We start from the raw sequence: 12,596 nt of genomic DNA on the forward strand, positions 1-12,596 counted from the left end.
TAGTGTTGAGTAATACATATTACTGACAAAACGTCGCAGCATTGCGTGATTTCGGCGTCTGTACAGAAGTCATTGTCGTGACCTTCCTCAAATAAACAGCTCTGTCGTTGTCGTCGATCTGATCTTTTCTTCCTTCCTTTTTCTAATTATTATTTTTTTAGAGCGAAAGCTTCGTGGATTAAGTCTGCACTGCTACAATATTCTTGAACACTAGAGACTCTCGCTGTATTTCTTCCTTTTTCGTCTGCTACACTTCCGCGACAGCGCGCTGTCCCAACTCCACAGACGATATTCATTGCATTGTTCGCGTTCAGCAGAAGGTATTTAGTAAACTAGGAGCACAGCATTTTCCTCGTGGAATTGCATCGGCTGTATTAATTAGCGCTCCTCGAGAATTAATCCTCATTTTTCTTTTTGCATTTCGTTCATAATACGCTCCCATTGCCTGCGAGACAGTCCTCACATATGCCGCGGATCAGCTTGAGTTTAATGGTGATTAGATTTTGTCTTCTTATTCTTTTGTCTGGATATTTGTCCGCTAACATTATCGACGTCCCTGTTCGTATAATTACACGTCAAAAACATTAGCAAGTGCGCGCACAAATCGGCGAACCTTCCGCTAACTCACACAGTTATGCAACCCCTCTAACAGCTTTTAAAAACACCCTACCCACGTTGCAGTACTATTTTTTTAACATTACATGGAACGTCTGTCGCGGCAATGCATGTCGTGAAGGCTGCGTCCAGCGTCTCCTGAGTTTTGGGAATGATAGAACGAACGCGTTACAAGTCGTAACGCGTTCACACTTCGTCACATTTCGGGGAAATATGTGTGTTACATAATATTAGTCTGCCAGGAGTAAACACTTTCGGATGAGGACGCTACGACTAGACATTTTGTCGACACTTTTTATCGAAATTTGCCGCCGTGCTTTTGGCAGCACGCGAAGCTACAATCGAGTACCATTAATTCCATAGTATACGAAACTTGAGCTTGAGCACTAGGAAGATAACGACAGACACACACACACGGGGAGTCGCCCCCTGGTGTTCACAGAACGAACCGTGTCGTGGGGATATTACCCGGGTAGTATTCCCACAGTGCATTGCGTACCAAGGCATTACACGTGTAAGAGGCTGTGCAACGTTGATCTTTCCTGATAATGCATGACGAAAACGACATATATATATATATATATGTTCCAAGTAAGTCGTATTTTCACTCCAATATGACAGTTTTTACTTTAAGTAACAGAAACGAAACCGAAACGAGGGTCCCCACCAAGAGGCGCCACAGTGGCTCCCCTATAGAGTGCCTCAATACTAGCTCCTTCTGCACAGAGGGAGCTAGTATTAGGCACCCTAGATGACCCTAGTGAGGGTCTCGCCGCCGATAATGCCCAAGCTCAGGTTTCGTCAGCTATGCAATTTATCCACCAGCTTGCCTGCACTTACGCTGTATTATCTATGTGTGCCATTAACGTACGTGTGTTCCGTCGGAAAATGTTTATGGATAAAATATATATGTACGCAGCTGTCGAATAATGTTTTGATGAAAGGGAACTGGTAGTTAAAGTGTACTTCCTCCAACAGGAAACAATATATTAGATGCTTGTTCCCACAGGTGATAGCACTGGACCCTGACTTGAGTGACAACGGACGCGTGGTGTTCTACAAGCAGAACGACACCTTGAGTTCCAGTGTGCCTTTCGGGGTGCACCCGTTTAACGGGTCCATTTACGTGGAAAGCCGCTTCGCTCAGATTGCTGTCAAGCCGGAACGCTACACCTTTTTCGTCGTCGCATCGGACAGCGCAAGGAGCGTACATGAAAGGAGGTATGTGTTCAACTCTATAGGCGTCAATGTAAAACAGTCCTTAGCACGGGCACAACAGAGAGAAAGTTTGGGCTTTTGTGAAACGTCTGTAGGCCGTTACTAGTCTTTATTAATGCGAACGTGAGCTTAGCTGGTACACTTTGAGCGTCTGGCACGAACTTTAAACAAGCTGGCCTGATGGCAGTAAACTTTATAACTACAGTAATAATAGCAATTATTATTTTATAACTACAGTCACACGAATGGCGCATCAAGCTCGTTAATTGTCTTGTCATCCATTAATATATGTACTAATATTTATTATCTCTCTTTACCTTACCGTATTTTCCTTACCCTTCACAAATGCGTTTTTCGCGTCGAATCGTTTTGCGCGCTCCCTTTCTAGATTTCTAAAACGGGGAACAGTTTCCAAACTTCGATTCACTTTCGCAGCAAAAGCAATATTGTTTCGTTGTCGTCAAGAACGAAAGAGACAAAAATTCCCCGGCAACTGCCGTTCAGTAAAAGGCGGGTGTCGCTAACCAACTGCACGTACATCTCCATACCGCGTGCATCGAGACAAAGGGAGACAGCGCCAACTGAACGATAGAATCTTGCGCTGATATTGCATTCCAAACGTTCCAGGAGAGGTCCCTCTGATCCGCCGTGTCTCCGCGCGCTCTTCTCCTTCGTCGTTGTTTTTCCGGATCGCTCTGATGTGTTTTCTTCCCTCCGTTAGGCTTCCATTCTCCACTGCACTCCCTAACACTATAACAGAGGTCCTAGTGAGAGCATCTTGCAGATAACAAATTTCATTCTCCTCGCAGTGGTGAGAGTAGCAGACTAATACCTGCTAAAAATTACATTGAACGCTTAATGCCTTAATTCTTAATGTCATTCGTGCGGTGCCACATGGAGATATCTAATGAAATTTGTCTGAATGGCAGTTCCTGCTTAATGAGATCGCGACAACATGTTAGCATTCCGAGCTTTCTTCTTGTTCGCTCTTTCATTGACGTCCTAGCAGCGTCCACAGCAGGCCTTCCTGTGTGATGCTGTGTCACGTGGGCGCAGGCCTTCTGCTCTCTGAAGGTGTCCAGAGCTCCAGACCGTGTTTTGATTTCTCCTCTCCCGACCCACTGTCCACGAGGTGTCTAGGTAGTCGAACACAAAATATCAAGGGCTATTCTCCCTTCATCATGACAATAATCTCCCAGGATGCAATGCGTGGGCAAGGAGCACTGGAATTTCCTGAAATCGTCTATTGCTAAGGAGACGAGTACCAGTGCAGAAAAATGCGATAGTTTGGAGCCATTCATCCGTTTGGTATCATTTCTTGGGTATTATTGCACGTGTACCGATTTCTGTAGCATTGTACGGGATTTTGTATCTTTGTGTTTTTTGAGAAATCACCTACGTTTTCACCTTTGTGAAATGTGACCCCCCATGCATTTGATGTATTTGCATGTTTCGCGCTAAATAGGGGCAATACCGACTGCTGATGGTTCAGGTACCACGTCAGGCCTCGCCTTTCGTACCTGAACCACATCTCTGTATCCGGAAGTGAAATAAAATAAAAAGAAAATTGAAGAAAAAAAGAATGAAACCAAAATAGTTGTACCTCTGGACAGTGTACTGATATTAACATATTAACAACAAAAAATATGTGATGACGATATAGTGGGATGTTTCGCCGCCGAGGCGGTACCCTATCTCATTCCTTGAGAGGGAGAACATGGTGAATGATGATGCATGTTCAGAGTTCACGCAGGAACATATGTACAAGGTGTACGCGCGGTGTATTCATGCGGATCAGAATATGAGGCAGTGCTCGCTTTGTCTTATACCATCTCTTGTGCCGTTTTCCGCCTTACGTGTGCCGTTTCGGAACTATTGGAATATATGCGGTTTGGAATAAACATCCATTCGAATCGAAACAGGACTGTAGGCGCTATATGTAGCATCGCCTCTTTACTGCACTTATTTTTAGCCGCGCGCACACGCTGATGCACAGGCACACTCATTAAAAGGCGGCTTGCACTTAACTCAATACACATTCGTTTTCAGAACTGCAGTGGCTGTGGTTCACGTGAACGTGACAGACGTCAACAATAACGTTCCTGAATTTGTGGGAGCTCCTTATGAAGCTCACGTTGGAGAATCCTTACCCGCGGGGGCTCTCGTCACTCAAGTTTCGGTAAGTGCATGATGTAGTCCTCGCTCGAGGGATTGCTTCGTTATGCCGCCTTCTCCATTGGATGCGGCATGGACGTGCCTTGGCATGACGCGCGTTCTCCTTTGAGTCTGCCGCTCTTTGAATTCACGGAGTTGCGATATTGCAGTGTTTCAATACGTGCCCGCTTTTTATTTTACTTTGGAGTCGTGCATGTTCGCCCGAAAGCTTCGTTGACGCCGATTTACATTCGGCGTGTCAGTAGTCACTCTAAAACTTCATCAAATGCGAGGTGAATAGATAAACACTTGAAGCGGATAGTTATTGAACTGAACAGGTGCACACATGCAGCCAGGGGTGGCGCAACGTCCTGAATTCAGGGGGACCCCAGATCCCAACCGGTTCTCCCATCCATCCCCCCACTGCCACCAATGATACATGCCCGGGTTCCAAAAATTCAGGGTTCGAGTCAGGAAGAGGGCTTATGACACTTTATTCGTACGCGGCACCTGAGCGCCTCCATGGGAATTTTTTGCGCCCCCTTTGCACATTCAGGGAGTCTACACTAACCCCTGTAACACCCCCCCCCCCCCCCCTCCCACGGACATAGCGCATAAATGCGTGACATACGCATGTGTATATTCGCATGAAGCAGCGCTTAATTTTCCGCATACGTTATCTTTTGGTGTTTTTTGGCTTTCGAGTGCAGCTTCGGAAATGCACGAACATATTCGGTTTGGAAGAGACATCGTTTCTATAAGTCGAATATAGAATTTCATATTCGATTAGGAATTCGAATCGGATGACCAGTTATTCGTTTCGATATTAAAACCTTTAATCGTGTTTTCAAGGCGCGTGATTTGGACTCCAACACAGCCCTGGCGTATTCTTTCATCGCCGGAAACGACGACGAAACCTTCAGGATGGACCAGTTGACGTGAGTACAGCCGCAACAAAGTCTTCCCCGTCGCTTAATATACGAGCGTACGCATTATACAACGAACTTATACGAGATATTGTTCAGACTCCTACTTATAATGATAAGTAACATCGCTTCTTTCCATTTGATCTTCAGTGGTGTGATAACGACGGGAACGGTGCTGGACTTCGAAAAGAAGCAGAGCTACGATCTTCTCGTTCAAGTCTCTGACGGTTTCAACGTAAGTGGACATGAATTAAAGATCATCGAGGCCGAGCTGGTCCCTGTTTACTGGGCTTTCCGATGGACATCTTTTTAGAACGGGTGGGGTAAAACGGCGTACTGTTAGCCTCCAGAGAGAATATGTCGTGTTATCGAGCCAGCGCAGAAGGAAAAAGGGACGAGATGATTCTGGCAGCCACACATTTTGATACAAGACGCGAATCGTTGACAGAGGAAGTGAAGCTTTTTGATGTGTTGCGTGCTATACCTTTTAGTGGATGTTTCAAGTTTCATGTATCCATGTGGAGCATTAATAGAGAATGACTCCAGAGTTTCCCCAAGATTTCTTTTTCGGTTTTCAGTATTTATTCGGACGTTGTCAGAAAGAGGACAGTCCTGTTGGCGTGTTTATAGGTTTAAATGGAGCAGTCGGCTGGATTTGAGAATATAATTGTATTCCAGTGTGAGTTTTAAGCAGAATTTACGTGCGAATTTACTTGAAATATTTTGTACAGTGATTGGGAGCATCATAAAAAAGCATGCGACGGTGATAGTTACTCCAGTTACATCAGTGCTTGTGTCGTCGTGTTTGTCTTGTGTCGTCGTATTCGTACGCAGCACAGTTTTTTTTTTACTTTTTAGCGATTTTAAATATGGTTACTCATCAAATATGGTTAAAATATGGTTTGAAATATGGTTAAATATGGTAAATGTGGTTACCATCATGTTGTTTCTTCGTTGGGGTACCAGTTAAGTTTTGCGCGCTATAGTCAGTGCCATGGAAAGATGGAATCTTCGCGGTTAAACACCGTAGCGCCTTGTCTCTTTTGTGCATGCAGACTGCAGTATCTCCGCTCACCGTACACGTCGTGGACATCAACGATCAACAACCTGTCTTTACGCACAACTACTACAACTTCTCTGTGGTCGAGGAGATCGCAGAAAATGTCACCGTTGGAACTATCCGTGTAAGTTTTTTTTTTTTTTCACCTAATATATAGTGAGCCCTCGTTATTATGACCATGGTCGTTCTCGAAAATTTTGGTCACAGTGCGGAATTGCCATGTTAACGGGGGGATTTGCAAATGTCTCACAGTATTGTTCTCCAGGAGCATGGTCGTAAAGCGCGTATGTCAGATTATCGGGGGTCATATTAACGAGGGTTCACTGTACGTGAAAGGACCATCCATGTCCCCACCGTGCTGCGGTGTCAACGTCCTGCCACTTTGTATTTGTCAAAAATGTCTAGTAGACGAAATCCCATGTCGGAATAAACAGGCGACGTCATAGTTAATATCGCGGAATATTTAGTTGATATTGAGCACGTGCGCTGAGCCGGCTGAACACTTTCGAGTGAAAACGGCAAGTAATAAGCTGAACTAGGTTGATGGGTAAAAGCTTCAAGGATTGTCTTGTATGCCGTGCTAATAGCCAGCGAAAATTAAATGTAGCGCCGAAGTTGCATGCTATGTGAGCGGCACGACGTCCGGCATCGCTATATGCGTACTTAAAACAGCGAGCTCCATCGTTGTCCGCGAGTCCTTTCTTCGTTGAAACAAGTCGGCAAATGTCGAGTAACAAGGAGAGTCAAGTCCGAGATGAAGTGTATAACAATAAAAAAAATATCGCTGAAGCTTTCTAAGTTTGATATGTTTGGCAGAAAAAATAGGCGATGTCAAGTTGCCGGTGGTGAGTAAATCAAAGAGTCATATTAAACGGTAGGAACAACTTATTTATTTACACATATGGCAAACAAGACTTTCGTGCACGAGACTGCACTTCTTCCTGAAGAAGTGCAGTCTCGTGCACGAAAGTCTTGTTTACCATGTGTAAATAAATAAGTTGTTCCTACCGTTTAATATCACTCTTTGATATGTTTCTAAGTTTCTAAGTTCGATATGTACAAGCTGTCGCGTGGTGGACCACGCTTCACCAGGTACCAGATGAAGCGTTGTGCATACTAAACTTTCAAAGCTTCAGTGTTGTTCTTTTATTGTTATACATATTGTTGAAACAACGTGTACTTGAAACATCTAATGACATCGTCATTCATAATTTAATGGTTTTTGACAGTCAAGGTAACAACGATCGTTGTCCAAGGTATCGTTATATGCGTGCGGGTTTTACTATGTTGTACAAGTATTTTCAATTCCTGAACGCGTTCGAGCACCCACAGTCGTACACCAGTTGACAGCATGTGTCATCTGCCAGAGTGCACTCCGTGCGGCAGTTCACTATGTACCAGTCCTGGTTGTCGCTTTAAAGTGGCACATTTTAATACATTCCGCATTTTTCTATATTTATACCATGTACCCCGAGACGGGGACCAACACGGTGGGCCTCACAGGGCGTAAATTAGCAGTTAGAATTTGTGATTGCGTTCCTGACGCATAATTATGGCTTCCGGTGTTTAATTTTCTATAAACTGGGTGCGAAAAATTGGTTGTTATTTGTTTCACCACGAACCGGTGGTTTTCCGCAGTAACTTTACTAATAGATTAAATCGGAACTTGTTCTAATCACTTGCGAGGTATACGTGTGAATGGATCCAGGCGACATCGCACACCGCTCATTTTGTTGCTATGATGTTTCGCAACAAATGGGTACCCCCATTTCCCTTGTCCCCTACCGAGCAGTTCAACATGAAGTGGCAGGAAGTAAGAACGAAATGAAGCGCTCATTCCGGTGATTTTCGGTGTATAATTGTTTTAATCGAAAACGTAAAAAGTCTACCGGCTAGCGTTCGTCGGTGTTTTTTCGGTAAATACTGAAAACCAGAAGTATTATGCGACACTGTACCTTTGGATGAAGTTGGCGTTATCGCCACCGTCATCGTTAGTGAAAGGGACGTCACACAAAAACGATTGCGAACAAGAAGGCGCAAACGTGGGAAAACTTATAATTAAAGCCGCTCCAATTTCTCAGCATCTGACACGATGAAGGCGCTGAACGAAAAGCGAAATTGTGCCCCTCTTCATTATTTCTCTCCTCCATCAATTTTCCCCCTTTCTGTTTGAAGGCTATCGATCGGGACTCCGGACGCAACGCCGCCATTCGCTACACAATTCTGGGCGATCACGCTAACAATGCCTTGTACGTTGATGAAGAAGGTAACATCGTGACACGCCGAAGCCTCGACCGGGAAGTTGAACCCAAGCTGGAGTTCTTGGTGATCGCTTTTGACGGAGGCATCCCTCAATTGAGTGGCACAACGACAGTGGCTGTTCAAGTAGAGGACATCAACGACAATCCGCCTTACTTCGACGGGGACACGTTCTTTGTGAACGTTCCGGAAGAACAGGATCCGCCACAAGAGATCTTCAAATTGCAGGTATGATCGCCATTTTTACGCTTTACTTCGGGTAGCACCCATATTGTTCGTTATACTTCTGCGTCAGTTCATTCTGCGTTCTTGTTTCTCCAATCACGCACGACAGGGACATTCGGTTAAGAGCTTGTTATATGTTATGTACAACCACTGTCATACTTAACTGTAACACATCAGCGCCCTGCCTGAGTGAACGCCGTCACTGCGGTGCTTCAGAATCTGGGTTTGAGGCTGCGTCCAGTATAAGACATGAGACATGCACCACGTGACGACAGCGGCTTGGTATGTTCGATTGGGCGGTTATCGCATCTACAACCAGTTGGCATTCACGCTCACTGCATGCGCGCTCCGACCTACTCTCAAACCCGGCGGCCGTCTGTGGCGCTGCCGTCTGCGCAGGCCACGCCTTGGCGTTAGGTCTGACGGCGGCGTACCCTTTACGTCTCCATGTTACATCCTGCACCTAGCACGAATCTGAAATATTAGGGCGTCTTCTCGGCTAACCATTGCCGATGAAAAATAGCGTAGGAAGCAGATGCTCAACGAGGACGAAATATTGATCTTAGATAAGCAAATTGTATTTGTGCCTAATGGCTAGAACTCTCATTTCTTGCATCTCTATTTTGCGCGTGACTACAAAAGTTAACGAAGCAGGAGATATGATTTTATTTTCTGATCTCATGAGCACTGTATGAATGTTTCTAGGGGCCGCCCCGAAACTCTAGCATTATGGGTCATTAGAAGTCACCCAGATCTACCAACGGAGACATATTTGACACAAACCGAACAATTTATATCTTTTCGCTGTACGACTTTTAAATTAAAATCGGGAACCGCATAGAGGTTGAAAGGTGCATGTCGCGCACCCTTAGAGTGACACTCCGGAACAACCTGATTGTTTTTCTTTTCTATTTTCTTTTTTTTTTGAAACTAGATACATTCGACTGCAGCTTAACTTCACATGTTGCATGCAAATGTCGCTGCACAGAACCTTGTACTTTTCAACCGAGTGAATAAATAGCGATTCCCCAGCTTGTACTTGTGCACGTCACGCACCACGTGAACGTGACGTTCTCAGGGGACGTGGTGATATCGCAATACGCACGTCACTGCGACCGGCGGTCAGCTGTCCTGGCGTGAATTACGCTGATGGATCACGATTGTATTTTAATCATGCAGAGGAGGGCTTATAGTTCCGAATTCGACAGTCGCTACTTGCTGCTTCACATCAACGCGGGACGCGGGAGCGCGAACAGGGACAGGAAGTTACGCTTCACTTTCAATTTATAGTCAAGTCACGAGATAACTTGTTGCGGCCCCTTTTCGGATAGAAGGCGGAAGACAAAAGACTTTGGGAAAAATCGCATGCGATATTTTGTAATCAAATATTTTGCATTGAGGCTGTGAAGAGTATTAGAAATCATTTGATAGTGCTTCCTAGACTTTGCATGCAGGACCAGGATTGCCCCTTTAGGCGTTTGAAGACTGGCTCTTCCGAACACACGGCTAGCCTGCTATAACTGAAAGAAAAGAATATAAAGCATTGCGTTCTTAGCATATGTCCCGCGCGTACATGTAGCCCGAGAAGTAAAGCTATGTGGTTCATCAGCAAAAGAAAGCTGCAGAAAACGATTATGGTAACGTGTACGTATATAAACAAAAACGTTAGAGTGATTGATGATCCAATCCACTACGGAGACGAAGATAAGCTGTTATCGGCACCTCGTCGAGGCGTGTGTCGATGAAATTCCTCCTTTTCAACTTTGTTCGTGACGCTTACTATGTTACGCCAATCATAGCCAGCTAATCTACGATGCGTGTACTCCGCCTGGCAAATTAAAATCATCGCTATCTCGTTAACAGCAAGAAAACGAGCCTCCCAACCATTATATCCCAAGAGCCTGAGGCTCATACAACGATGCCGTTTTGAGCGATAGTCCTGTTTCTCTTTCTTTTTTTAATGACGTTACGCCCGAACGCAATCATCAATCAATATCCGGCGATGACACGCATACGTTTTAGTGGGCCTTCCTTCGTTCCAGCCCGAAGGCAATTGTAGTGGCGCAACCCCTCACTCCCCAACCCCTAATGTCACTTCCATCAACGCCATCAATTTTCCCATCCTTGTTCCCTTCTCTCTCACGAATTCCCCAACGTGCAGCAAATCTGCCCCACCGTCGACTTCCGTTGGCGGCATTGCCCGTAACGTACTGTCAGTCCTATATCATGTCGCAGTTATTTTATCTGCGCGAGTGTATGAGTGCAGTCGGCGCTTATCACACACACAGCCCTTGTGTTGCGAGCAGTCGATGCCCCTATCGCAGCCGCGGGCCTTCTTGCCAATTGCCTAATTTCTCCCTTCTGCGCTATTCCCTCGCGGTTCCCATCGTATTACTTTTACGGCGCCGACACTCTGGAACGACGGTAGGGTAGCTCACCATAACGATGGTTATGTTGTGTTCTTAGTACACGCTTCTATGGGTAAGACATTCGCCACTGGAAGACAGCAGAATCGAAGTTTCGACTTTACTTCTGTTAGCTACTATAGCTACTATGGAAGATTCAAGAAGATTCGCGATGTCCTTACCGACTTGCCGTTTTAATCGTCGGAGCAAACGTTACGATATGCCGTTCTTCCATGTGAACCAAATAGATGCGTTTCTGCCATTTTTCAGGCCAAAGACGTGGACACTGGGGACAACGCCGTGATGAAGTACCGCATCATTGGCGGTAACGAGGACGAAGCATATGCCATTAACGAAGACACGGGCACAATTTCCACGACGAAACGACTGAATTTCGAGACAAGACCCGAATATGTGCTCCAAGTGGCGGCCTTCAACATCAAGCCTTTCCAGGGCCCCAACGCTGCGTCCACTGGAAACCCCGTGGTGAACCTCATCGTAAAAGTTCAGGTACGTCGAGAAAGACGTAAAGAGATTTCTCTCTTGTTTCTGTTTGACAGAATTTATGTTTCTGATCATATACCCGAAGTTTTAACCTTCGGCAAGCCAGCGGTTCTCTCTCAGGATAGTTTAGACCAGTTCAGACAAAGTAGCGAAGGTTACGCGTCTGACGTCGGTGCCGCCCTGGCGAGCAGAGTAGGGTCGTGCGAACAATCTTGGCAATGTACCCGTGTACGTCTCCCGTGACGTCACCGTGGTACCAACGCCACCTAGAAACGAAGCCTGGTTGCCAATCACGACCGTGCTTCGGCTGCCATAGCTGTGGAGACGAGCCGCCAGCAGCCACATGGGGAGCCAGAGGTAGCCGCAGAAAGCCAATCGTCAGCGGCGATTGGCTGACGTACTGACTTTATATGTCTATGTGCGAAAGCGTGACGGGAGGCATTAAGCAGGCTTTCCGTATCTAGGTGACGTTGGTGGTACGCACGCGTCAACAACGCCAGCAACGAAGAGAAGCGAACAAATTTCGTTCGCATTCTCTATTGGCGCGACGATCCTTTATGTTCCCCGTGAGCAGAAATAACGTAGAGAGTAGCACGCCCATAGTAGACAAGAAGTGAGAGGGGGGAAACGCGAGAGGAAGGAGGAACGTGGAGGAGAGGTCCGGAGTCGATTTCAACCGTGCGTGGTAAAACGGTGGGCTTTAGTCGGTGTAAATGTTTGGTGTGCGAGCTCCCTAATAGGAAGAACCGTTTTCGGCGAGAAAACGTTTATGGATGGGGTGCTCGGGAAATCTCATAGTTCCTTTATAAGAACATGGAAGGTCTCGAAAGAAAAACAGTTGAGGAGGAGTAGAAATTAGTATTACGAGCCATGGGACATATATTCGCAGAAAAATACGAGCTTTCAATCTCGTACAATCTCGTTCAATCTTGGTTCAATCTCGCGGGTCAGTAAATCTCCATCCTTCGGCTGCCAGTCTGCGACGTCACGTCTTTTGCCCGCTCAGGCGCGCGTCTTCTTTTTCTGGTTCCTCCTCCTCCCTCTCCTTCTCCTCCCTCTCCTTCTTTTTATTCTTCTTTTTTCCGACTGGCTTCGGTGCCGCGCGTTCCACGTCTGAGGCCACAGCAGTCGACCGGTTCTCATGCTCCCACGCTGTAGCCGACGGCTTTCGGCAGCCAATAAAAGTGCTCGTATTATCTGACGTCACAACACGCAAGAAGGAGCCGGGAA

At 46.0% G+C, this 12,596-nt stretch overlaps 1 protein-coding gene across 1 annotated transcript in view; it reads left to right on the forward strand.

Annotated features, from left to right (window-relative positions):
- The window catches only part of LOC135368450 (protocadherin Fat 3-like), a 213,163-nt gene that overhangs the window by 174,049 nt on the left and 26,518 nt on the right, over window positions 1–12,596 (forward strand). The window contains exons 15-21 of the mRNA XM_064601731.1: window positions 1,625–1,836; window positions 3,883–4,012; window positions 4,840–4,925; window positions 5,064–5,148; window positions 5,969–6,097; window positions 8,149–8,460; window positions 11,133–11,372. Of these exons, the coding sequence (XP_064457801.1) occupies window positions 1,625–1,836; window positions 3,883–4,012; window positions 4,840–4,925; window positions 5,064–5,148; window positions 5,969–6,097; window positions 8,149–8,460; window positions 11,133–11,372 (1,194 nt within the window). The remainder of the gene's footprint in view (window positions 1–1,624; window positions 1,837–3,882; window positions 4,013–4,839; window positions 4,926–5,063; window positions 5,149–5,968; window positions 6,098–8,148; window positions 8,461–11,132; window positions 11,373–12,596) is intronic.

Source organism: Ornithodoros turicata, chromosome 9, assembly GCF_037126465.1.
Source record: "Ornithodoros turicata isolate Travis chromosome 9, ASM3712646v1, whole genome shotgun sequence".
In the NCBI taxonomy this organism is placed as follows: domain Eukaryota; kingdom Metazoa; phylum Arthropoda; class Arachnida; order Ixodida; family Argasidae; genus Ornithodoros; species Ornithodoros turicata.